The sequence below is a fragment of the Scophthalmus maximus genome, chromosome 1 (assembly GCF_022379125.1).
Source record: "Scophthalmus maximus strain ysfricsl-2021 chromosome 1, ASM2237912v1, whole genome shotgun sequence".
NCBI lineage: Eukaryota > Metazoa > Chordata > Actinopteri > Pleuronectiformes > Scophthalmidae > Scophthalmus > Scophthalmus maximus.
The window spans coordinates 6,908,646-6,933,204 of NC_061515.1; the positions used below are offsets into that span (position 1 = coordinate 6,908,646).

The 24,559-nt window shown below is 44.3% G+C and overlaps 5 protein-coding genes across 18 annotated transcripts in view; 3 read left to right on the top strand and 2 right to left on the bottom strand.

Moving 5' to 3' along the window:
• cobl (cordon-bleu WH2 repeat protein) overlaps positions 1 to 4,322 on the bottom strand; it is a 55,022-nt gene extending 50,700 nt beyond the window's left edge. The window contains exon 1 of the mRNA XM_035649988.2: positions 4,305 to 4,322. The gene's annotated coding sequence lies outside the window, so the exon portion shown is untranslated. The remainder of the gene's footprint in view (positions 1 to 4,304) is intronic.
• On the top strand, positions 684 to 3,929 carry ccr2 (chemokine (C-C motif) receptor 2). The gene is made up of 3 exons (XM_035650842.2): positions 684 to 919; positions 1,898 to 2,059; positions 2,384 to 3,929. The coding sequence occupies exons 1-3, from the start codon at positions 913 to 915 to the stop codon at positions 3,283 to 3,285; spliced, it is 1,071 nt and encodes a 356-aa protein (XP_035506735.1). The 5' UTR covers positions 684 to 912; the 3' UTR covers positions 3,286 to 3,929.
• Positions 4,044 to 7,850, top strand: si:cabz01093077.1 (C-C chemokine receptor type 2). 6 transcript variants are annotated; one of them, XR_007031505.1, is made up of 5 exons: positions 4,044 to 4,422; positions 5,899 to 6,038; positions 6,128 to 6,300; positions 6,669 to 7,460; positions 7,712 to 7,850. XR_007031505.1 is itself a non-coding variant. In XM_047334614.1 (4 exons), the coding sequence occupies exons 2-4, from the start codon at positions 5,903 to 5,905 to the stop codon at positions 7,377 to 7,379; spliced, it is 1,020 nt and encodes a 339-aa protein (XP_047190570.1). In that variant the 5' UTR covers positions 4,044 to 4,422; positions 5,899 to 5,902; the 3' UTR covers positions 7,380 to 7,669. The 6 variants fall into 6 exon arrangements, 5 of the variants coding, with proteins under 5 accessions (XP_047190570.1, XP_035506433.2, XP_035506574.2 ...); XM_047334614.1 differs by lacking the exon at positions 7,712 to 7,850 and having other exon boundaries at positions 6,669 to 7,669; XM_035650540.2 differs by lacking the exon at positions 7,712 to 7,850 and having other exon boundaries at positions 5,902 to 6,038; positions 6,669 to 7,669.
• A 324-nt stretch (positions 7,851 to 8,174) lies between these two features.
• On the top strand, positions 8,175 to 14,098 carry cabz01093075.1 (C-C chemokine receptor type 1). 5 transcript variants are annotated; one of them, XM_035650177.2, is made up of 3 exons: positions 8,175 to 8,409; positions 10,978 to 11,058; positions 11,279 to 14,098. In XM_035650177.2, exons 2-3 carry the CDS (start codon positions 10,988 to 10,990, stop codon positions 12,345 to 12,347), a joined length of 1,140 nt encoding a protein of 379 aa, XP_035506070.1. In that variant the 5' UTR covers positions 8,175 to 8,409; positions 10,978 to 10,987; the 3' UTR covers positions 12,348 to 14,098. The 5 variants fall into 5 exon arrangements, with proteins under 5 accessions (XP_035506070.1, XP_035506229.1, XP_035505989.1 ...); XM_035650336.2 differs by having other exon boundaries at positions 8,200 to 8,405; XM_035650096.2 differs by lacking the exon at positions 8,175 to 8,409 and adding an exon at positions 9,807 to 9,911 and having other exon boundaries at positions 10,176 to 11,058.
• A 2,343-nt stretch (positions 14,099 to 16,441) lies between these two features.
• The window catches only part of triob (trio Rho guanine nucleotide exchange factor b), a 95,400-nt gene continuing 87,282 nt past the window's right edge, over positions 16,442 to 24,559 (bottom strand). For 4 of the 5 annotated variants that reach the window (XM_047332833.1, XM_035629603.2, XM_047332812.1 and 1 more), the window contains 11 exons: positions 23,516 to 24,408; positions 22,301 to 22,551; positions 22,046 to 22,175; positions 21,923 to 21,950; positions 21,638 to 21,800; positions 21,332 to 21,453; positions 21,083 to 21,161; positions 20,441 to 20,641; positions 20,176 to 20,314; positions 19,597 to 19,783; positions 16,442 to 19,311 (listed from right to left, as the gene is read on the bottom strand). In XM_047332833.1, the coding sequence (XP_047188789.1) occupies positions 18,896 to 19,311; positions 19,597 to 19,783; positions 20,176 to 20,314; positions 20,441 to 20,641; positions 21,083 to 21,161; positions 21,332 to 21,453; positions 21,638 to 21,800; positions 21,923 to 21,950; positions 22,046 to 22,175; positions 22,301 to 22,551; positions 23,516 to 24,408 (2,609 nt within the window). In that variant the 3' untranslated portion in view covers positions 16,442 to 18,895. Of the gene's footprint in view, positions 19,312 to 19,596; positions 19,784 to 20,175; positions 20,315 to 20,440; positions 20,642 to 21,082; positions 21,162 to 21,331; positions 21,454 to 21,637; positions 21,801 to 21,922; positions 21,951 to 22,045; positions 22,176 to 22,300; positions 22,552 to 23,515; positions 24,409 to 24,559 lie in introns of those variants that run through there. The other variant, XM_047332821.1, reaches the window with a different exon arrangement.

Genomic DNA, 24,559 nt, shown 5'->3' on the forward strand with positions numbered 1-24,559 from the left:
ATCCATCACATGAAGACAATTTATTCGTATTATTATTTAATCGTTGTAGTGGTGGGAGTATGATGATATTGTTTTTTGCTGCTGCCGTACGTTAGTGTTAAAAGCAAAAAGAAAAGAAATGCATATAATGTGTCATTGATATTCCATGATGAGAATTCAAATCTTTTTCTCCCGGCGTGTTTTTTTTCTCCCGGCATGCTTTGTGTTGTTTTGCCCGTGCGTCGCCTCCGCCTCCCCTGCACAACTGCCGTATCACCCTCCACCACAAGATGGCACTCATGGACCGCAGTTAGATTTTTACTGAAAAGCCCATGCTGTATGAAAATAATAACATAATAAAAAAGAAGACAAAGATAAATGAGGATGTCTGTATAACAGCAGAGGCGAGATAGTCCCACGGTATAATGTCTGTAGCCTAATATAATCACAAAGACACCTATTGCCCTTTGAATATGCAGGAACATTTGTGGCTCTAATATTTCTAGTTGATATTAAATTGAAATCTTTGAACACGCTATTGATATTCAAATATTTTAATCACACACACACATACATATATAAATACCGCCAGGACTGTGATATATATCAAATATTTGTCAACATTATAAATTAGTTTAACAAGTTTTGCATTAGGTTTTGTTTTGGCCTGTTAGTGTTTCAAGAAGCGTGAATTGTGGGTTCCTGATAAGGATCTCACATTCACACTTGGGGCCGTACAGGAAATGATAGGGTATTTAGTGTTTTTGGTGACTGACACTCATTATAAGCAGACTGTGGACTTTTGAGACAGTTACAGAACATCACTGTACATTTGAGGACATTTTATCCAAATACGTTCAGATACAACGGCGGGGGGAAAAAAGGAGCCCTGGTCTTGCAGCCACTGTTCACCAGAGAGGGGAAGGCATCGCCATGTCAGGTAGTTGCATTTTCACCGACTATACAAAATTTGGAACATCTATAGTTCCATTATGGTTTCGATTTTTCTCATATGCATGAAAATGTGCGATACATGAGGGCGAACACATTGCTGTAAATTGTACGTCAATCTCCTATCATAATCAAATTAAAAATACAAAATGCATAATCATTTTATTTTGAACTTCTATTTGATTCTTTAGTAAACTTTTTTTTTTTTGAATCCTGAGATTATTTTAGATATTAAAAGAAAAAAAGAAGATATTTTTGTTCTTATCAAACGCATAACACGGGCATTATGAAATACATTAATGGCATGTTGAAATCAACAGGATTACAATGGAAGTCGACATCTTGTCAGATGACCAGTGGACAAGTATTCTAAAACAACTTGTCTTACATGAAAGTTTTTGCAGTGGTCATTTTAAATTAAATCTTGACTTTGAATTCAATTAAAGTTTTCACTTTAATTTGTCCCCCCTCTTTTTTATTAATGTGTAGGCGTGGCTAACGTTTCCAGGCATCGCCTGTGAAGGTCAGCAGGTGGCATCATAACTCCCACTATCAATTAACTTTGAGGGCTGCGTCACCCAACTTGCACATTATCGTACTTTGTCACCCACAGAAGCAACAATCCATGCAGATAGTTTAGGTTTTACTAGTTGGTTTTAGTTGGAAGGTTAAAGGTTAAAATTATTTTTGTTTTTACCTCAGTTCTTCAACTCTAAGATATCTATCCTTACGCAAAACAAGTGGTGTACTCTCCATTATATGTTGTTTGTGGTGCACGCAGCATTGGGAAGAAAAAAAAGGCCTTTCAAAATGATTAATACCCCAAACTGAATTCCATTAAGGGCAACTTCACCACTCTGATGTAGCCTACTGTATTCTACCCACATGTACACAAATAAGAGATAAAATAAGGCCATGCGTGTTGTGAACGTTGAAATAACCTAAAAAAGCTTATCTCTGTCTGCAGATACTGGAATAAATCATACCTTCAGCACGACGTTCGATTACTCAGCCTTCTATGAAGAAACTTACATAAACTACACTCCTACCAATGTTGTGGATTTGAAGAATTTTGGAAGTGTGTTTCTGCCCACTCTGTACACTTTGGTTTTCATCGTCGGCTTTGTTGGTAAGTGTGTGTGTGTGTGTGTGTGTGTGTGTGTGTGTGTGTGTGTGTGTGTGTGTGTGTTTGTTCAACCCAATGTCCTGTGTGTGTTTACATAAATCTGTGAGGACTGAAAACTGAATAAACACTAAATTGAGGCAAGAACACATGTCCCCACATGTCCCGACTGTCTTTTGAGGGTTAAGCCTTTTTTTTAAGGATTCAGATGACAGTAGGTTTGAGAGAAGTAGTGGTTAGGGGTAGAGTAAAACCATTATTTCACATAGGGCCTACAGCGTATCATATCATGTATATTGTGACTGAGTTAACATTTGTCCCCTCTCCTAGGTAACGGCATAGTTGTGTGTGTCCTGGTGACACACCGCAGCCAGACCAACCTGACTGACATCTGCCTGTTCAACCTGGCTCTCTCCGACCTCCTCTTCCTGCTCACGCTGCCTTTCTACGCTCACTTCGCCGCGGTCGCCCGCTGGACTTTCGGGGACTTTATGTGCCGCTTTGTCTCACTCTGCTACCTCGCCGGCTTCTTCAGCAGCATCTTCTTCATGGTTGTCATGACGCTGGACCGCTACTTGGTCATCGTGCACACACACAGGGTGGCGCGCCATCGCACCAAGAGGGCGGCCGCCGTTCTCAGCTCGTGTGTCTGGCTGCTGAGCGTGTGTGTCTCCCTTCCGGCGTTTGTCTTCACCGGGGTCACAGACGAGTCTCATGGGCCGAAATGTGCCTACGCCCCGGACAACGCTGCCTGGGAGCTTTACACACTCTGTGCAACGAACGCATTAGGTCTGGTGATTCCCTTGCTGGTAATGGTGGTTTGCTACTCCAGGATCGTCCCTACATTGTTGACCATGAGGAGTGCGAAGAGGCACCGCGTTGTGAAGCTGATCGTCTCCATAGTGGTTGCCTTCTTCTTGTTCTGGGTCCCCTATAACATTTCCATTGTCTTGCACATGCTGCAGTCTCTAGGCAAGTTGTCGGACGACTGCCGTCTTCGCGCAAATATAAACCTGTCCGTCACACTGACCGAGACCTTTGCTTACTCTCACTGCTGCCTGAATCCCATCATATACGCCTTTGTGGGACAGAAGTTTAAGACGCGAGCCGTGCAGCTGCTGAGGAGGTGGGCTCCTGCCACTCGCTCCGCCAGAGACCTGTTGGACGGCTACCTCAGGAAAAACTCGGTCGTGTCCAGGTCCTCTGACGTCACCTCCTCTTTTGTCATGTAGGAGGTCGGAGGGCAGCGGCAAAGTGGTTTATGGTGTTTATCGTCCCCTTACATTTTCCATCTATGACAACTTTGTTCATCAGCAATGTGTCGAGTATTAACGCTGCCTGCACCTGCACCTGCACATGCAATTATTTTTAAACCATTTTGGTCAAACCCTTTGCACCGCTTGACAGAAACTACGGATGTTTGTGAAAGCCTGTGACCACAATGTTTCTTTCTCCGCGCCTGATTCCTGTTTCCATCCTTTTCACACATTTTGAATTAAGTCTACAAGTTGGTGGGGGAAACCAACATTCAGACTAACTGTCAATGCTACCGTTTGAAAAAAAACAACCCAAAAATATTTTGAAGTGCCCTTTCAATTTTTTCACTTTCATTGTCAATTCAGCTACTTCTTTCAACTATGGTGATTATGTTTTTTGTTGCATCTATTGCGTATTTTTTGTTTGTCAAGGATTTGAATCTGGCTCATCAGACCTGTGTTTTGTTGTGATGTATGTAAAGTGCCTTGAGATGCTGTGATTTGGCGCCATATGAATACAATTGAATTTATTTTTCCAATATTGTCTCATGCCTCACATTTCTGTAAATGTGGAATATATTGTATTTTGTCCGCCTTCAATACATTCTCTTTTTGACTCAGTTCGTGTGCTTTTTTTCTCGCGTCCTTCTAAAAATAGCAGGTTTCCACTTTGCATCTGGTTGAACGAATGCGAGTTCCGCTCACATCCAGCCGATGAGATTGACGCTCATCAAGTGAGACATGGGGGAAAACGTAGAAAAGATATGGGGTCAGATATGTCAATATTTATTTTGATGTGGGTGACCGGTTAGACTAAAGATACATAAGAAAAAGAGAAAGGTGCCTCATTAGAATGCATTCCCCCCCCGTACTCCTTTCTTGCCACAAGTGAGTGCATGAAGGGAAATTTCGGAGAAAACCACGCACCTCTCTGACACCTCTGTACAGCCTCAACGTGATGCAGAGGAAACGACGAAACCCAGAGTTCACCTTACCAGAAATTGGATCGGCAGCAGGACCTGACGCAAAACGCGAGTGATGCAACTTGACCGAAGGGCTCTGTAGGCTTGATGCGAGACACGAGAACACTCACACTCGGCAGCAGTGATTCGGGTGAGAGCATTGAACGTTTTTCGATTCGCAATGTTAAGTTGCCAGACGTAGTGTGTGCGCGCGCGCGCGCGCGCGTGTGTGTGTGTGTGTGTGTGTGTGTGTGTGTGTGTGCGCGCGCGCGTGCGAACAGTGTCAGCCACAGGAAGTGAGGGTCGACGTACGGTGTCAGAGCAGGTGGTTCTGTCTTTTGCTGATAAGTGAGAGAAAAAAAGATTGAGATGTGGTTTTGAAGAGATGACTTCATTTGATTATGGTCAGCGAAAGAGGAAGCTTGTGATATTCATTAAATTTACACCTGGGCCGGTGATGGTTGTTAGATAACGTGTTTGAAATTTCAGCAGTCGAACCTCCGCATGTTTGGAGCAGGAGCCTTTCAGACATGCCCGACTAAATGATGATTGTATCTTTAAAGTTCATCTTAAAGGGCAGAAAAGTCCAGCAATATCTCTGAATTCCCCTTCACCTCGACGTGTGAGGGTTTTTTCAAATGACTTCATCTCTTTTGAAGATTACATCACCGCAAAACAAATCAGTGTGAAAGTCCAAACCTCTCATTGATCATTAAGTAAGTAGTTTAATTCTTTTTATATTTTATCGATTCTGCCACTTTGGCTTCTCATGAGGATAAAATATATATTCAAATTTATTGTAAGTGAGAAATTTAATTCAGATGAAGAACTGGCCCGAGCGGAAGATAGCTCTTCATATGGCAAAATATATATATTATTATCTAATAATAATAATGCTAATAATTCCATTTGGATCAAAACCCAGAATCGTCCTGGGTGATCACGTTTTTCTGCCCAACCTGCTGTTCTTCTTTCCTTCTCTGGAAAGTCGTATGAGCGGAGAGATCTTTTCATTCAAGGCTCTAAGGGAAGTGAACAACTGCCTTTTTCCGCGATAGGAGCTATTTTTGACCCCCCCAAAAGAAGAAGTTTTTGAAACAGCTTTGTGTCGTTTTCACTCCCTCATTTTTTGGATTGATCGAAGGTATGAGAGGAACGCTCAAAGATACGTTGCTGATCTCCCGGGGCAACTCTGACTTGTGTTGATTTTGAGCCCAAGAGGTCAGCTTAAAGCAAATCCAACTTTCGGGGGATTTATTGAAGAACGTTATATCCAGAGACCCCTCTTATTACTTTTTGTAGAGTTGAGGAAACTCGTTCAGTGCTCATCAGACTAGATGTTGTACACTTGCCTCGCTACTGTTATTTTGTTTGGGTGCTTGTTCATTCTTGATTGTTGCAGGAACGGGAAACCAGTTACCGCTGGGCCGCATTGTAGCATATCAATATTCAGTGTTTGCTGTGTGACTTGTCGTGCTTTTGCTGGTGATGATTTGGATCCCTGGATCGACTAACTCTCTTTTCACAACAGAAATAGGTTTTTGTACTTTACTTTGTCATTATTGATATTTTGCGCTACCTCGCGAAACCAAATGAATGCCCAAATGTCCTGTTCCTTCTCACACAGCAGCATGAACACGTCGGGCTGGGAGATGTACGACTATGATTACAATGCCACCTGCGAGCAGGATCCCAGTCTGGAGTTTCCCTGGGGATCCATGGTCTTGCCGATTCTTTACTACGTGCTCTTTTGTCTGGGTCTGATAGGTACGTTCACAAATTCGCACGCAGTCTGTCACCGGACCATGGTGAGATACCACAAAATACGGATTCATAACTCGAGAGTGTTTCCACAGGCAACATCACAGTTCTCTGGGTTCTCCTCCGGTACATAAGGCTGAAAAGTATGACGGATGTGTGCCTCCTCAACCTGGCGCTGTCGGACCTCATGATGGCCGTGTCCCTGCCCCTCTGGGCCCACAACTTCCAGAGCCTTGCATCGTGCAAACTGATGACAGGCGTCTATCAGGTAAACGGACTCTGGGTACTTACTGTACAGAAAGCAGGATCCATAAAGAGGCGCAGCTGACTAACACTTCTTCACATTTGACTTAGCACAAGAGTGCGTGAGTAGTTCCTTTATTTAACTCCGTGAGGGATTACTGCTAATAATCGGTATTTCCCACAAAGCGCAAAACTTAATGAATATCACGTCATTTTAACCAGGTCGTTCACATATTTCTACTGCATAGTATGCTGTGTACACAAGTTGTGTGTAACGGGGGGGGGGGGGGGGGGGGGAATATTCTGCCAATAACCAAGATGAAATCGAGTTTTTCAATGCCAATGGCCAAGTCCATGTTCTGATTCCGCTTCCTCCTCTGCTGCTCGGAACAGTTGGGTTTCTACAGTGGCACGTTGTTCGTGACCCTAATGAGCGCGGACCGCTACCTGGCCATCGTCCACGCCGTGGCCTCCATGCGGGCCAGGACGCTTCGCTACGGCATCACAGCCAGCATCGCCGTCTGGGTCGTCGCCGGCGCCATGGCAACGCCCCAGCTGATATTTGCCTCCCTGGAGCATGACGAAGACGACGCGTCCCAGTGTCAACCGCTGTACCCGGAGGACCGGCCGCGGTTTTGGAAAATGCTGCGCAACTTCGGCGAGAACACAGTGGGCCTCTTCGTGTGCCTCCCCGTCATGATTTTCTGCTACGTGAAAATCCTTGCCGTGCTCTCCAGGTCCAGGAACTCCAAAAAGGACAAAGCCGTGAAGCTGATATTCACCATAGTCTGCGTGTTTGTGGTGTGCTGGGTGCCCTACAATGTCGTCGTTTTCCTCCAGACACTGCAGCTGTTCGACGTCCTGAACAACTGCGCGGATTCGAAAACCGTCAACTCTGCCATGGGCTTCGCTGAGATCATTGCCCTGGCTCACTGCTGTGTAAATCCGGTCATCTATGCATTTGTCGGGGAGAAGTTTAGAAAGTCACTGGGCAAAGTGTTGGCTTCCTTCTTCTGCTGGGGCCACCAGAGCAGATTGGATTTCAGCCACAGGAGCAGCACAGAGAAAGAGACGTCCAACACCCCTGTAAGATCCGATTACTAGGCAATAATGTACACGACGGCGGCTGCATGTGGTGGCGGAGAAGGAGAGACTCTGAAAACGGCAATGTGCGGTGTCACACGGGTGGGTGTTGCTTATCATACCTGTAAAATGGTACTCGGATAATTCCCAGTAACAAGGCAGTGATTCATTTTGAAAGTGTACAGAATTTTATGAAACATTTATTCAAACCATGTAACACAAAGTATGTTTGTAACTTGTGCAACTGTGTTGTTTTTTTTGTTTGTTTGTTTGTTTGTTTGTCGTAAAGTAAAAAACGCAGTCAAACGAAACGCAATTGCTCTTTCTTCAGGTTTTTTCTTTTCTTTTTTCAGAGTAAAGAAAAAAACAACAACTTTCCAGTCTTTGGTCTGTGAGCTCAAACCTTGACTGCAGTGCGCCCATGTCACGAGCGACGCCTCTTGCCCGAGCGGCGGTGCATCACCTCCCAGAACCTCGCGATCGTACGAGCATGTCAGGCAGTCATTCTTGGCGGCTTGCTCTTATTTGACAGGAAGTGAGCAGAGCAGAATCCCTGTTTCATATGACAAAAACACACTAGCACACAAGCACTAACGTGCCAGTGTTTGCTCATCTGGGCCTGCGTTTGACATGTAGGAAAATAAAAGGGTGCATAAAAAATGTATAGAGATATTAGTCAGACCTTTGCCCTCCACAGAGAAAGTAGTTTGCTTCCCCTACCATACTTGAAAGCGTACATGCTCTGGTTCAGTGCAGCCGCAGACACTGCGGTCTGTTGCATTATATATGCTTTTTGAGATCTGAGGAAGTCACAATGTTGCTTACCGTCAAACCCACAAGCCCACCCAGATACCATGGTTTGGTGGATGGGCTTACATTTGAAAAGGGTTGCACACTTCTTATACCTGCTCACTTGTGATATGCAAACAATCTCTCCCGCGCCGCGCAAAATTGGATAAACAAACGAGCACTTCCTTGGGCGGAGATTTGGCCGTCCACTTCCACATACGGAACCCACCAATATCAGCTTTCGTCTGGCCATTGCAGGCAGGTAAAGTTATTTGTTTAGTTGGCTTTTTTTCCCCACAATTTGACACAAATGATGGGTCTGTAGTATTTCATCACACAAGTATAAATTGTCTTTCTGTCCGAAGGGGGAGAGACAGCCTGTAACATTGCAAACACAAACATTTCAAAATGTCTGTGTCTTTATCAGAGTCGAAATGGACAAAAGCCCAATGCAAACAAATGCACAAAATGGTCGGGCGTACAGTTGGTATTCGATATCACAAACACGGACTTTACTCGAGCTCTGACACGATCATCCAACGTCATGACCAGTGCAGATACTACAACTAAGGACACTTATAGTCTCAGGTCCTCTGCTCCAAAACACTGTTTTGTAGAGAACATTTATCTAAGATATCCTGCCCTAGTGAAAAATGAGTATATTATTTTATACTGAAATTATACTTTTAACATATAATGTGTGTAAAAGGTTTAAACAAGTACATTCCTACTTGTGTTGAAGTATAGTTACGGTGTCTCAAAAAATACTTAATTAGTAAAAGAGTTATAAATACAATAAACGTGTATTCAAAGTAGTTTTTGCAAACCTTATTAATAAGATAATTTAACTTAATTTGTAATTTAGTACATTTGTTAAAAGTGCACTTAATTTAAAATATATTTTGAATTATATGAATATATACTTTTCAACAGTGTGTTGATGTCATGTTTTTTAAGTTGAACTTAGATAATAGTTTTCAAAAATCTATTTGTAATTATTGTATTTAATGTACTTTAACAGTATATTTACTGCAAGTTCACTCCAACATACACTTGATCTAAGATACACTTTATTATACTTCTCAAAAGTACACTTTCCAAAATGTATTTTTAAATGTGTTCAAGTATTTTTTTTTTAAAGTGTGCTAATGCCTGTATTTCATCTAAGTTGCACCTAAGTACTACTTCATAAAAGTAAATTTTTCTTTGGTGTATGTTTGTGCTTCTATAAGTATGTAAAGGTGCGTTCACACCGCACGCGATGCAAATTTTTTCGTTCCATAGATCACATACAAAGTCAATGCATGCAAAGACGCGACTAGACGCGAATTTCGTGGCACTTACCAGGGCGGCGCGAATGCTTTGATCTGCGCGATGAATCAGGCGAAATTTGCGTCCATCGCTCAGGTTGAAATATTTGAACACGGGCGATAAATTATGGATATTCGCGCGACGAATTGACGCGATAGCCAATGAGCGTTGAGATCCTCCCTACGTCACCTGTCGTCAGCCATTCCGTCATCGTGTCATGGATGGAGGATATGGAAGGCCGAAAGCGCAGATAACGTCTTAGAAAATGTGCCTCGTCGCGTCAACAAATGACGTCTTAACGCGGCATTTTTGTTACGTTTTTAACATTTTCTAAGACGATAGCTGCACTTTCAGCCTTCCATAGAAGGATCACTACTGTCGCTGTGCGTGCGCCGACAGACCGGGTTGACATTTGCATCATGACCGGGTGAAGAGGGAGAGGGCTCAGCACAGGTTAGTGAAAGTACACACAAATACACAAGAAATATGCTTTTAATATATTCAAGCATGCCTTAAGTGCAACTCCCAGTATATTAAATACAACTTAAGTTGTTTCATTTTAACACAGCTTCAAGTATAGTAATTTTAAACGTAAAAAAGTAAACTTAAGTATATGAAATATACTTTTACAAAGTCTATTTATGTATATATTTTTTTCACTGGGGTGGTAATCAGTCAATTCTACAGCTAATTAACGATTATCTCTCTCTTTCACAGTCCACAACTGCAATTGAGGGACAGCAACATCACAGAGACAACTATCTGTCGCCATCACGCCAAATGGCTCATTGGCAAAACGTCCGCATATTCTAGAAATTGTCCAGCAACAGCAAAAATATCACCGTCAAAGTGACAGACTATGGCTAAATATGAGAAACTAATTAGCAGCAGTTGACCATTCATCATGTATTTCCTCAGCCTATCAGGCTATCTACTAAATACAAATGAATACCCTACAACCATGACATGTGCCTCAAAACCATCTTTTAACAGCGTCAGCTCAGTGCATCCTCTGATAACTTTTGAACATGCTCAACAGTGATCAGACAGTACGCAATAAGAAACGTGCAGATTTCTTCCTCTGTGGTCACTGTGCACAAAGTTTTCGCTCTTCAGATACCGTGTACATTTTTACACCATGAACTGGCAAAAGGACACCACAGCCCCTTCATATGCTGCACCGGCACACATGTTTTTATCTGTGCTGAAATGTGGGGTTTTTTTTTAGTTTGGCATACTTGTGGTCAAACAAAACCAGGTTTGTCAAAGGTTTGTCCACGGGAAAAAGAAACACGACGACATGCACAGAAACTGTAGGCTATGCTGTTGCGAAACACGGACAGGCTAACCGTGCTTCTGCAGCCATCAAGGTTGTGGCAAATACTGTGGAGGAAATGAAATATGCATCATGGGTTTTCAAAACTTTACTTTAAGGTAAATGTACCTGCTCACATACTACATACGAACGTTGTATCACAGTTGCAGGAAATAAAGTGTGCACTTCTGTCGTCATTTTCAGAAAGTAGGTCATGGACACAACCGTCCCTGTTGTCACCGCTTTCCGTGGCAGTGAGAATCCATTTATGACAGATGTACCAAGGTAGGATCACATCTACACACACACACACACACACACACACACACACACACACACACACACACACAGTGAAAGTTTTTTTTGTACTTACAACAGTTACAGTGCATAGAACATGTATATAAAAAAATAAACTGTAGAGAGTATGTTAAGCAAGATTGTTGTAAATTCATGAAACGTCCCGATCATTAATTTGTCTTTGCTGGTTTTTGGTTCTTCTCACAAGCTCCACTCCAGCAGCCTTCACAGATTACTTATATGACTACCCTGACCATGACTTCGGGAGGTGTGTGTATGAGCGTCACGGGGCCCGTTTTCTTCCGGCCCTCTACACCACTTTCTTCCTCGTCGGCCTTCTTGGGAACACTTTGGTCATCTGGGTCATTGCGTGCGGCGTGCGACTCCGCAGTATGACCGACGTGTGTCTTCTCAACTTGGCCATTGCTGACCTGCTGCTAGTGTGCTCCCTTCCCTTTCTGGCCTACCAAGCCCGGGACCAGTGGCTGTTCGGAGACGCTATGTGCAAAGTAATCCTGGGCGTTTATCATATTGTTTTTTACTGTGGGATCTTCTTCATCACTCTAATGAGCATCGACCGCTACTTGGCTGTGGTGCACGCCATCTACGCTATGAGAGCACGGACCCGGTCATTTGGACTGATTGCAGCTGCTGTGACATGGGTGGCTGGATTTTTGGCTTCTTTCCCTGACTTGATCTTTCTCAAACAACAGTCTAGTGGCAACACAACTCAGTTGTGCTTCCCGGCGTATCCCACGGATGCATTTAGTTATACCAGTTTATCCAACTCCCACTCCTGGAGGGTCTTTAGCCTCTTCAAAATGAACATTTTGGGTCTACTGGTCCCGGCTGTCCTCATGTGTTTCTGCTACTCACAGATTGTCTGTAGGCTGCTGTACAGCCAGTCGCCCAAGAAACAGGCCATCAGGTTGGTTCTCGTAGTGGTCGCGGTTTTCTTCTGCTGCTGGGTCCCCTACAATGTCGCGTCGTTCGTGAAAGCACTGGAGCTCCTGCATTACTATACCGAGTGTGAAAGCAGCAAAGCCATCAGATTGACCCTACAAGTCACAGAGGCCATCGCCTACTCTCACAGCTGCCTCAACCCCATCCTGTATGTGTTCGTCGGGGAGAAGTTCAGGAGGCACCTGGTGAGGTTGATAAACAGGGCTCCCTGCCGACTCTGCCAGGTGATCAAGGTCTGCATACCACAGGCCAGAATGGCCGGGTCGGTCTACTCGCAAACCACCAGCGTGGACGAGAGGAGCACCGCTGTGTGAGCGCGTCCTGGTACAGCCGAGCGGGCTGCTGTCCTGACACCAACAATTTGTGTGAGGTTCCTGGGACAACAACTCCCGCAGCCAATCGACGTTTGTGGGGTCGTCACAGAGAACGACCTTGACCCCTAACCCTAAAATGTTGCAGCCACTTGGCAAAATCAGGACATCCGCTGTGTATAGTGCGGATTTAATTATAGGCCTTAAGTTCACTTAACACTTCCTACAAGTATCATTTAGTTTTAGCTTGAATTTTGGCACTTTAGGTCAGAAAAATTCGGAATGCAGTTAGTCTGTGGTTTATCTTTGAAACTATAGGAAAAGCTCACAAGGCTATGCATTTGAGACACGTCTGATCTTTCTGTTGTAAACAATATGTAACTTGATTGTACTATATATGCACATTTCAATATTTTCTATAGGTTCTGCATACAACAGAAGGATGTACAATGGAATTGCACTGTAAATATTTTTTACTATACTTGGTAATTTGAGTGAGAAGGTAACAGACTGTGTCTGCACCTGCAAGTTCAAGTCAGACATACAGTGGTCTTGAATATAACTTTGTTTTCCCCTTTAATCCCATTCCCAAACCTCATATAATCATCAGCTGATGATGGTTGAAAGATGAGCGCCACCCCCCAAAAAATCAACAACGACAAAAAAAACAACAACAAAAACAAAACAAAAAAAACCTTTCTTTTCATTTGACGACCACGTGTCATCAGTTTTCACACTGTTGCAGAACAAAAATGTTCCTGAAAATTAAAATCACACCCTGGAAGAGGAAGTATGTAACCGAGCTGTCATTTTTACAATTCTGAACATTATTACAAAAAACATTAAACTAAATAGGAATATATATATATATACATATAATTTCTAATAAGCTTTAAAGAAGTATGATGTAGAGATTTTTGTACTTAAATCCTTAAATTCAATTATTGTACTTTGTATGCAAAATTTCATTACTATCAACTCAGTCAAAGTCACTTATTAGACCTCTCGCGGATGGTAAGTATTTATATATATCACCCAAAGGATTGAAAATTAAATAGAGAAGAAGAAGTGTCCCCAGCAAGAATCTATTCCATTAACTCCTCATTGCATTTTTCTCAACACCGTACTAGTAATTTCTGCTCGGGTTCATTACTTTGGATGAAGATATTGAAGTAATAGCATAATTAGCACCCTTGTCTTTGTTGATGCGGGGCTGTCTATTACTCAAAGCCCAATCGGAGATACTCTGTAGACATCAATGCGATATCACGTGAAGACACATACATAGTCAAGTAGTTGCATGCATAACAGCATAACCACAGCATCGCTCTCTGTCCCCAAACTTCCTGTCTGTTGCAGCTGTCAGTAAGGCAAAATATCAAAACAATAAAAACAGAGCTCCTTCAGAGCCACAGATGACTGTGCACCTGTTTTTCAAACTGAGGAGTAGTAAGCTTGACTGGTAAACTTATTTTAGCATGTACAATCAGGGGAGTGACCGCATGTGTGCAAAGTGGCCCCTAAATGTCAGTGCAGACTGTTAAATGTTTAAATATAATTTTTTTTTTCAAAGGGTTTTCATTTCATTTTATTCTGAAAAGCTGCTTGTGAGTAGTTTTAAATGTAAATGTTTTTATATATGCAACCTGAACATGCCAACACGATCACATTCTTTTGTTATGTTGATGTCATGTATGCATTATATTTGTTTATATTTTTTTCTCCTAATAAAACTATAATGAATATACCACAAATATTTACTGAAAGTGTTTACATCTCTGTACCCTTTGCCCTCCTTTTGTGTCTTGGCATGGCCGTCGGTGGGAGAGGATCCGTCTGTGGCCTTGTGACGCCCATTTCTGTGGATTGTTGTGTCTGATGTCATTCTTGAGGCTGTGCTTGTCACAGTTCGACACCCACGGATAGACTGAGGCGGACTCAACCTAAACCCCAAATGTGCCTGTGGGCACACGGGGGGGGGGTCCTCGAAATAGCACACTGGCTTCCACGGAGACGAGGAGTTTCCCCCGTGAGAGCTGTTTTCAAAGCTGCCGACAACTTTCACTGGTTGAAAACCGATATGGTAAAGAGGAGGGGCGGGGTTGACCATGTTGCTGCTGCATGCATGACATCATGTTTCGTGACTGTTTCCTTCACCCACCTTGCCCGGCGTTCGGCGGTGCAACACGTGACCCAAGACGCCATGACGGAGAGGCGACGCAGTTCGAATATGGCGCCCCCGAGTGACCGAACAACGCAATCGGCATCACATTTTTTTTCTTCTCGTTTCAAGATAATCAATACACAGATCAAGTACATTTTTTGGGCATATTAGCACACCTCCACACTTTTAGTTGGATATATATATATATATATATATATATATATATATATATATATATATATATATATGTTTTTATATATATATATATATGTATATATATATATATATATATATATATATATATATATATATATATATATATATATATATGTTTATATATATATACATATATATATGTAAAGTTGATGACTTACCAAGGTCAAGTCGTGAAAACAACATCAGCCCAATTGTGCCACCTAGTGGCCAAACAGCTTTCTGCTTCCACGGTACCTGTACCACAGTGTGAGCCGCAGTTCACCTGTTTTCTATTTTTTCACAATTATGCCATCATCCCTGCAGACTGCTGAGAAAATCCCTTTCTGTCATCAAAAAAACCCCATGTCGATCACTTTCATGTCTCGGTGATTCAACTCATTTGAACCGTTAAGAAAAAAAAAAGAAAAAGTAAGTCAGACAGGGACTTTTGTTCGTGACTCTATGCTGAACTAAGTAGGTCGAGGGGTCACAAGGCTGCCCGGCAGCCAAAGGAGTGCAAGATAATAATGTCTGGAAGTGATACAGTACAGTGTGGTCAATTGAAAATCTGACAATCAGCGATCATACCAAATGTGTGAAGCAGGACATTCAGATAAAGACGTGAGGAAGAAATGAATTCGCCTATTTCGCAGCTCGTGTGCGCTCGAGATTCTAATCACGAGATATAGTGTACAGATTGTCGTCTGTGGTTTTATGCAAAGATATTAGTTGCAGCTGCCGCAGCAGAGAAGAGCAGGGTGGATTTCACACCCGATAAGAATAGCGCTTCTTCCTGTCACACATACGTGTGTGTGTGTGTACACAACAACTGTGTACCGTGTAGTCACTCGTGGTCGCGCAGAGCGACAGGTATCGCAGTTGCAGGTATCGGGGTTGATCGGCAGATCGGCGAACATCGCGGCGTTGTTGTGCTGCTGTTTGTTCCCCATCAATATGTAAATCTGTCGAACATGAAAAGAGGAACAGCTTGCGGCGCAGACTGCTTCTTGCTCATTTTGTAATGTTCAAGCACACAGAAGATAGCAATCACTTTTTTTTGTAGGTCAAATCGTCAAAACAGCACTCCTTACGGTAACATCACTACTTTAGCTTTGCGAAATGGAGGAGGTGGGGGAATAGTGCGTTCTTAGCAATGAAACAGCAGTGTGCCGATTCACGCAGAGGAGCAGCATCTGCAGAGGGCAGATAAGATCAGTAACAGCACTTCTCTGGGTCTTTTCTTTTTTTTCATCATGGGTATCGCAGGTACAGATCTTCGTAAGAGTAAATGCACTCACTCAGTATTACTGTACGTATCTCATTGTCCTTTTCACTTTGAAAGAATCACTTTGCTTTATTTGTTGTGGGGTCAGTCCAAATATCACTTGTCACCATAATGAAAAAAAACATAAAACCACACGTGAAGCCAGTGTGTTCCTTTTCACAAGGTTTTTAACTTAGAAATGAATTATCCATTTTAAATCTGCCTTCATGTACACAGTGTGGAAATCGTTTAATCACTGGAGTTTTTCCACTTATTGTGATTTGTCCGTTGACAAGTTCAGGGGTTTTTCCCCCTGTCTGCAACTCATTCTGGGAATACAGCGCCCACCTCGCCGCTTCCAAACTTCGAGGGTTATGGGAAATAATACCAGACAAATAATGCTTTCAAGGCAGACTATACTTTCATATGTGGGTGTAAAAGTGTATGTGCACACAAAAGCTTCAAAGACGCCGGTTGTTCCTTGCACGTTTAATGGCAAAAATAACCAGAGGACAAAATAAAATATTTACAACACATAATAACATGTAAACACAATCTTCTGTACAAAGAAATATACATGCAAAAGTAAAAATGAGTCATAATAAGACATTCAAAATGACATTGCTGCAGTCTTGTTCTGTGTGTATTTAAAATATGACAACGTTATGAGGTTTACGTCCCGGGCGTGGGCAAACCTGCCCGACCCCTCTGTACAGCTTTACATCGCGAGCAGGCTGGGTTTCCCAAAGGCATTTTATCACTTGGATCTTTTTTGTTTTGGTTTTGTTTTTCATGAATAGGCTTCGAGAGAATCGGATTGACTGAATAACAGCATGAATTTGGGAAACCCAGATCCATACCAATAAATAAAAATGACACACAAAAAAAAAACAAACGAGAGACTTAGACACGACGGACTTCTTAAACATGAAATCAGATCATGTGACAGTAACTGTTACAACCTTCACATAAAAATAACAATCCATGTTTTTTGTTTTTGTTTCAGCCACCGCTTTAGGTTGACTCTCTCCACTGGCACTTAAAAAAAGAAAAAAAGAAGAAAGGAAGCTTCCAACAACTTCTTAACCTAAAGACATGCTCATTCAAATAAACAATAACTGGAAGAGATCTCTCTCATGGCAGATGCCCGTTAATGCTGATGGATATTTACCAAAGGGATGTATCTGAAATGTTATCTAGACAGCGTAATGCTTTCCCCCGATCATTTCAAATCCACGGTGGGCGGGCCACAATGAGCATTTTTCCCAAACCTATTGCTTGGTCAAAATGTCTTATGATGTCGAAATGTGTTGCTAAAAACAACAACAACAACAAAAAAAATCCAGCGACACACACCAGTATCTACCTACAGAAAGCCAAACAAACTTGCACAGCAAACCACTTTGTGTACAGCTTGAAAAAAAGGAAGGAAAAGACAAGTGAAGCAATAGTTTTTTTTCTTTAGCAATAACACCTAACAATCTCTTAATACAATAAGAATAAATAAAGCCAGACTGAACCTATGTAAACACTTATATGCCTGGGTTCAGTGTGCTCTGTTATAACTTAACATGAGAAATCATAAAAACAACATTTTAGCAGGAAAAGAAATCATAGTCAACTTTGGTATTGTTAAAGAAAAAAAACAAAAAAACATGACAATGACAAAATGAAAGCATAAGTGCCTATATTTTACACATTTTTTTTTATACATTATCTCTGAAAACCCTCGGAGGGGTTTTGCAGATTTTAATACTGAACTTAATACATAAGAGTCAACACAATACAGACATCTATCGCAGTACCAGGTACGTACATGCCTTTTTAAGAATACGGCTACAACACGTCTTCATAAATAGTTGCATAAATGTTAAAGCTGCAACATTGCACACGGGAGTCGATGCAATTTCTGAGTGCATTTCTAGTAGCGGTTTGTCCGTGGCGACAAATCTGGCCACCGAGGGTCACGCAGGAAGTGACCCATCTCACCAACTGCATGGGCTCACTAATGTTGGGCAAATTAAATAGCTTTTTTTAAAAATTCTTCGAAATGAAAAACTAAAGGCAGCAATACATTATTTACAAATAAGGCGGATGCAGGTTGAAATTGGAGAAGCTTTGCCGAACAGCTTTAACACCTTTTTTTCACGACAAGTCAACTTCTCTCAGTGTCACGAGCCGAAAATGATTTCACCTTTCAAACCAAAAGCGGGGTCATGAAGTTGAGCAAACTATTGCACTGAACGCAACTACGACGTGCTTCTGGAGAGCGTGGTTTTGGTCTTCATCTAGAGTAAATGGACCCTGCTGACGGGCACCACTTTGTTCACACACATCTCATCTCTCTTGTTCTTCTTTCAACATAATAACCAACCTTTGTTTTCCAAAAGGTATTAATAAAGACAGTTCTGTTTCCTTGCTGTACATGGTTTCATTTACAAAAAAAGTAATCTCTCGTTACAAAAAAAACCCCAAACACGTTCACGTGTTCAACCGAAAGCAGCCTGAATTACTCTTATTATACAGTATTCTATTTTCCTCCGTTCAACGCGCTCCGAGACGCGCGACTTGCTCACGCTGGCTCGCTGAGAAAGCTCGGTTTTTCTCCCTGCCGAGTCAAAGATTGAAATCTCGAATCGATTCCAGCAGTTCGTTTGTTGTGCAGGCATAACGACGATATGCCAAGGTTAAGGACAAGTGGGAAGAGTCAAAGGGTTTATCAGCAGAGTAGTCAGTCAGTCAGCAGCAGCAGGAATTTTGTGGCCCAGTGAGGGAAAAGGAAATCATCGGGGACACGTCGCTGGTGGCCCTCTCGGCACGTCTCATCGCAACCAGATCGCTCATCCACTAAAGTTTGCTGGACACGCATGGATTCCTTCGCTATACACCAGCAGTGCATGCTCTCACATCTACCTAGTGGCCTGTTAGTCACATGTGGTTAAGCAGGCGGCTCTGTAGGAAGGCCTTGACGGTGCCAATGGGCCGAACGTCGTTCTGGTGCTTCCGCCTCTCGATGAAGGAAATGAGTCGGGAGGTGTCCAGATGCGCGGCGTGGTGATTCGGCGATGGCGGCTGGGTGTGATTCAGGTTGGCGTGTCCCGTGTCTCTGTGTGTCACACCCTGAGGCCGCAGCCACGGCTCCTGCAGGCAGGCGGCCGCCGAGGGCCGTCGCCCCGGCTCCCCCTGGAGGAGCAGGCGGACAAAGTCCCTGGCAGCTGGGCTCACACCCTGGAAGTAGTCCTCGGGGAAGCTGAAGTCCAGGCGACAGACGTTCAGACAAGTCTCCTCCAAACTCTCATCCAGGAAGGGAGAGGCGCCGCTGAGCACCACATAGGTCACCACCCCTGTGAATCATCCAGTCAGTCAACACACGAGTAGATGAATCAATCAACAGGTCAGTCAGTCAGTCACTAGCACGGTGAAGTGGGAGCCATTACATTTTATGCGCAATCTTTCACTACATAATTCACGCGTCTCACAAAACATTATTGACTTTGCTCCTTTTTTCTTTTCTCATCCCTGTATTTTCCCGAGGTCAAAATAAAAATGTACATGCATTGTTACTGTACTTTGCTGAAATAACCGAGTAACTGCTGGAGATCACAAATCACACGTTCTCAGTCACAGACCTAGGCTCCAGAGGTCGGACGTCAGTGAGACGGGCTGACCCAGGATCAGCTCAGGAGCAGAGAACTCTGGGCTGCCCAGGAGAGGATGGACGTAGGAGGAGGGAGGGTCCAGCTGAACGGCGTCACCGAAATCTGTCAGCCTGATGAGTGGCTGGGAAGATACATGTTCCACCAAAATGTTCTCTGGCTGCAGGAGTAGGAAGAAATATAAAGAATTACTTTTTGAGGGCATTTTATGCCTTAAATAGGAAACAGATAACAGAAGTCCCCAACAGGATTCAACCGCACCCCCGAAAAAGGAAATCCAGATCCGCAGGCATCAGTGAGACTGAGATTACATTTATTTGATTATTCATTCATCTACTCCTTACAACAGATAAATTCAACTAAATACCATGTTCAATAAAAAGCTTGAAAATCATCATTTGACACATTGAATGCATCCCAGATGTTTCTACGATGACCCGCTTGGGATAATTCCCCGATCATCTGGAATAAAGCTCCAAAAATCCCACGGTGTTCCAGACACCGCATGACCTCAGGGAGAAAAAAAAAAATAGGTTAATAATCTGCGCCTACTTTGAGATCAAGGTGTGCTATCCTCCAGCTGTGCAGGTAGTGGAGGGCTTCCAGAATGTCTCTGAGGTAGAGAGCCACCCTCTCCTCTGTCAAGTTCCCCCAGCTCACGATGTAGTCCAGGAAACGTCCCTGGTCTGCCCTGAAAACAGAAAAAAACCCCACATCATGCCTTTTAAGTATGTTGTCAGCCATTTGAAATCGTCCCAGGGATTATCAGTTTACATTCTTCAGGCAACGGGGGAGTTGCCAACACACGTGGACCTACATCTCTAGGACCAGTATGTAGCTGTTGAACGTCTCGTACGTGTCCAGCAGTTTGACCAGGTTGGGATGGTCCAGAGTCTGCAGGAGTCTGATCTCCTGCAGCACCTGCTCCCGGCGCAGCAGCTTCTTGTTGATGTGTTTCGCCGCCACCGTCCACTTACTCCCTCTCTGGTCACACCGCTTGGTCACAGAGAACCGGCCCCTGGGGAGGAGAGAGATTTCACGCTGAGGAACTATCTGAGCACCTATAAACTATTTTTGCGTAGCGTGTCTTCCGTAAGTCTGGGGGACCGGACATTTAGTTCATATTACTGCTCCTTTACATTTATGGATTTCAGGCCCACTTTCCAATCCTTCAGCAGATGCTTTATCTGTTTAAAGGCTTGAAAAGATAATCATGTCATCTTGGTGCATTTGCCTGGACAGGCAAAAATCGGTTGGGGATGATATATTAAAAATTAAATTTGTCACATCAGTCGAAGGAAATTACCTCGAGTTCTACCTGAATACTGCCATTGCTCCCCACTGGTGATAATATCAATACGACTGAGTATTTAAAAGCTTTGATGCGGTCAAGGAGAAGCACATGACGGTCCAGCGGCGGCAGTCAGAAAAGCGGGGGATTTCATCAGCACACTCCTACCTTCCTAGTTCAGTGATCTCTGTGTAGTGGGACTCGAAGCTGCCTTTCCAGAGGACTTCACTGCCATCGTCAGCGATTCCTGAGAACACATATTGTATTTCAGAACGCTTTAAATACACTGGTATAGATGATGGATGAATTGGTGTTTGAGGGCCAATTTGTGTTAGCGGTTAAGAAACCTGTAACTGCGTACACCTACCCATTCATGAACATTTTGTTTAATGGTGCATGTCATGACAGGATCCTCACCTGAGACCCTGAGGCTGGCGGAGGAGGTGACGGAGCCTGCCACGTTCGTGGCAACACAGGAGTACACGCCGCCGTCCTCCGCGGACACTCCCAGGATGCGCAGGGCCGCCTCCCCCGTCTCACTGTAGAAACACAGAGAGGGGGAGATGAGCTACAAAAACAAGATCCACTATATGCAGGCCACTGGATGACACTCGCTGAACTGCACATGGAGGCCAGATGTACAGAAGAGTTTTCTGTCTCACAGGGCAGGCCAGTGTAAAGTTAGAGTTCACACAGCTCAAAGTAGAGAGCATTCGCCGTCACCTGTAGGTGATGCTGTAGTGTCCGTTGTTGCTAAGCGCGCCGTTGTCAGGTCCCCGCCAGCAGACTGTGGCCCGAGGTCGTCCACACACCTTACACCTCAGAGTAACACTGTCGCCACTCTCGCATGCCGCATCACCAACAGGGACAAGGAACTCTGGGGGAGCTGCAGGGGAAGAAGATTGAAGACGTTGAAGATGAGGATGTTCCCTTAAGTCCCTTTTTTAAAAAATATGTTAGAATTAAATGGTCGTAACATTAGGGCTCATGACAACAATGTGGACATACCATCATAGATGAAGTTGGGATTTAGAAGCTGCAATGAAAATGCAAGAAAAAACCCCCATTAGATATTGGACAAATTATTGTGTAAAGAGAGGACAAAGTAAAAGTTGTCTTCACGCCCTCTACCTTAACAGAGACTTTGTTGGCCAGGCTGTCCTGAGACTTGCGGTAGCCGTTCTCCAATTTCCTGCCCTCTTTGTCTCTTTTCTCGGATTTCCGTCGGATACGGAGCGCTGTGTGCCATGATAATGATTTTCTAAAACAAACCAAGACCAAAGAGAGAAAAAAAAATTATTACAGGTTCTATTCTGTTTGAGGTTTCCAGGATTCTGTCATTTACACTTGCTTGTTATTGTCGCTAATCATCCATTTGGTTCTTACTTGATGGTTCCTTCAGGGAGTTCGGGTGTGATGGAGGATGAGGTGTGTCCCAATACATAGCCAGGGATCCAGCCTTCGGCTGCAGGGCAGTGCTCGGTGGATGCCCGGTACACCAGGAACATGTTCTGCTGGTTGCTGGCTAGCATTTGGACCACTTCACCCTGCGCCACACTGATCTCATCCTCCTTCACCGCCACATAGTCCTGGGTCACCAACATGGTGGACACGCTGCTGCTGCTACTGCTTTCACTCTGTCAAGAGAAGAGGATTGTAAAGAGTTGAGACTATCACAATGCGAGACTGCGCACACACCCAAACCAACACATTTGCCCTCACACAAACACGCACACTCACACCAAAATACACACGTGCAACTACATTCCTGAAAAAATGGGACAGATGTGTGATCGGTGGCTTCAAACCAATCAAATTCATTATTTGATTGACAGTGACACAAACGAATGACCTTGCCCCTATGCGATGTCTACAGTCTACAGGCGACGAAGTCATTACATGAGAGGGAAGTTGTGAAGCAGAAGTTATTAACATCAGGCCCGAGGTGTTGAATATGTTTCAAAGGATAGAGTGCTATGAAAAGATAAACATACAAGGCGCTATGATCTTGAAGAGAGACAGAGCAGATCGAAGTGGAGCAACTATCAGCTGGTGTGGTCTCAAAGCTACTCAATGCTGGTTGATAAGGAAAAAAAAAAGAGGAGAAGGGAGGTAAAATGAGAAACAAACTCCTGATACGGGACAAAGTTTGGACCAGGGATCAGGGATTATTGCATGGGAAGTTTCCAGAGGGAGAATCAATGAGAGCAATCAAAGAGGTTTTGTGTTTTATGTTTTTTTCAACGATCATTTGGAAACTGTTAGTGTCTATTAGCTGAAGTTGAGAAGTGCACACGCGTGTGAAGCTCAGAGAGAGGGTCTTAGAAAAGCCGATGCAACAGTTGCTCTGCGAGTTAGATCCACACTGTTAGTACACTGGGGGGGGGGGGGGGGGCCAGAAGATTCTCTCTCTCTCACACACACTGTCGGTGAAGTTAGTGCACTCAGATAGCCGTTAAACTCCGCTCCAGTGGTTGCAGCGTGTACAAGCCATTCTCAGAGCCAGCAGCGGGGTGACTGACGGGACAGCCGGTCAGTGAGGGCCGGGTTAGTCACTGGTGAGTAGCTCACTGAAGCCTGGGCCTCGACGTGGCATCTTACCCCGTTGCTCTGGGTGGACTGTATGGACTGCTCGCTGGTGGAGGAGCAGGTACTCATGCGGTCTATGTCCTTGCTGTGGGCGGAGTGCCGGTGATGAGAGGAAGTCCCATGGCTTCCTCTGCCCAAGGAGTCCGCTCCACTACCATTGTCACTGGGGTAGGAGAAGGAACCCGGCCGGCTGGCATGAGAGGGAGGCACGGCGGGGACCATCGGCCAGAAAGCGTTACCTTTATGAGCCGGACTGGAGGGGACAAGTGTTTCCTTTCCTCCGCCTCCTCCAGGGGACTGAGGCGAAAGCAGCGGCGGAACCGTCCCGATTCGAGGGCTTTTTTGGGGCAAATTCAGGGGCGCCACGGCCATTTGTGGTATCCCGGCGGTTTGATGTTTCTGGGTCTCTTCATGGCCTGTGGGGCCGTGTCTGCCCTCCATGCTGCCTGGTGACCTGTTACTGTTATTACTGTTACTTCCATGAGGATTATCCAGCATCCTCATCTTAGGGACCTCTGAGGCTAACAGCTCCCCGTTTGTGGTGGTGTCAGAGTAGGGGTTAGAGGGGAGGGACTGGGGCTGGCAGGGTGACCACATACCTGCTGATCGGTCGGGCCCATCAGGGCCCGGGGGGTGGTGGTGGTGGACAGGCTGGGGGAGGCGTGAGGATGGCTGGGGGATGCGGGAGGGCCGGGAGCGAGGGCCGCACAGAGAGGAGGAGCTGCCCCCTGATCCTCCGGAGCCACCGCCGCCGCCGCCGCCTCCCCCTCCCATGTTGGGGGTACAATTGGAGCTGCTGCCTCCCGGCAGTCCTCCAGTGCTGCTGCTGCTGCTACTGCTGGGTGGACCTCCCGGCCCGCCGCCACCCACGTGGTTCCTCTGGTACTCTATTGGGGATGTGAGAGCTGTGGGAGGGGAGGAGGGGAAAGGTTCCATTCATGTCACAAACTTGGATTTGTGTCAAAACTCTTCCTTATTCAGTTCAAGGAGGCTGAAGAAGCTGTTGAAAAGCCTCAAACTCAATTGTAATAGCCACCGTTACTAGTGTACACTTCC

Bases quoted from the DNA above. Each gene is read 5' to 3' on its own strand.
- cabz01093075.1 (XM_035650177.2), top strand. From the start codon at position 10,988: ATGGACACAACCGTCCCTGTTGTCACCGCTTTCCGTGGCAGTGAGAAT. The intron at 11,059-11,278 runs GTAGGATCACAT...TCTTCTCACAAG, and splicing joins TTTATGACAGATGTACCAAG to CTCCACTCCAGCAGCCTTCA.
- si:cabz01093077.1 (XM_047334614.1), top strand. From the start codon at position 5,903: ATGAACACGTCGGGCTGGGAGATGTACGACTATGATTACAATGCCACC. The intron at 6,039-6,127 runs GTACGTTCACAA...GTGTTTCCACAG, and splicing joins CTTTTGTCTGGGTCTGATAG to GCAACATCACAGTTCTCTGG. The intron at 6,301-6,668 runs GTAAACGGACTC...TGCTCGGAACAG, and splicing joins TGATGACAGGCGTCTATCAG to TTGGGTTTCTACAGTGGCAC.
- ccr2 (XM_035650842.2), top strand. The intron at 2,060-2,383 runs GTAAGTGTGTGT...CCCCTCTCCTAG, and splicing joins TTTCATCGTCGGCTTTGTTG to GTAACGGCATAGTTGTGTGT.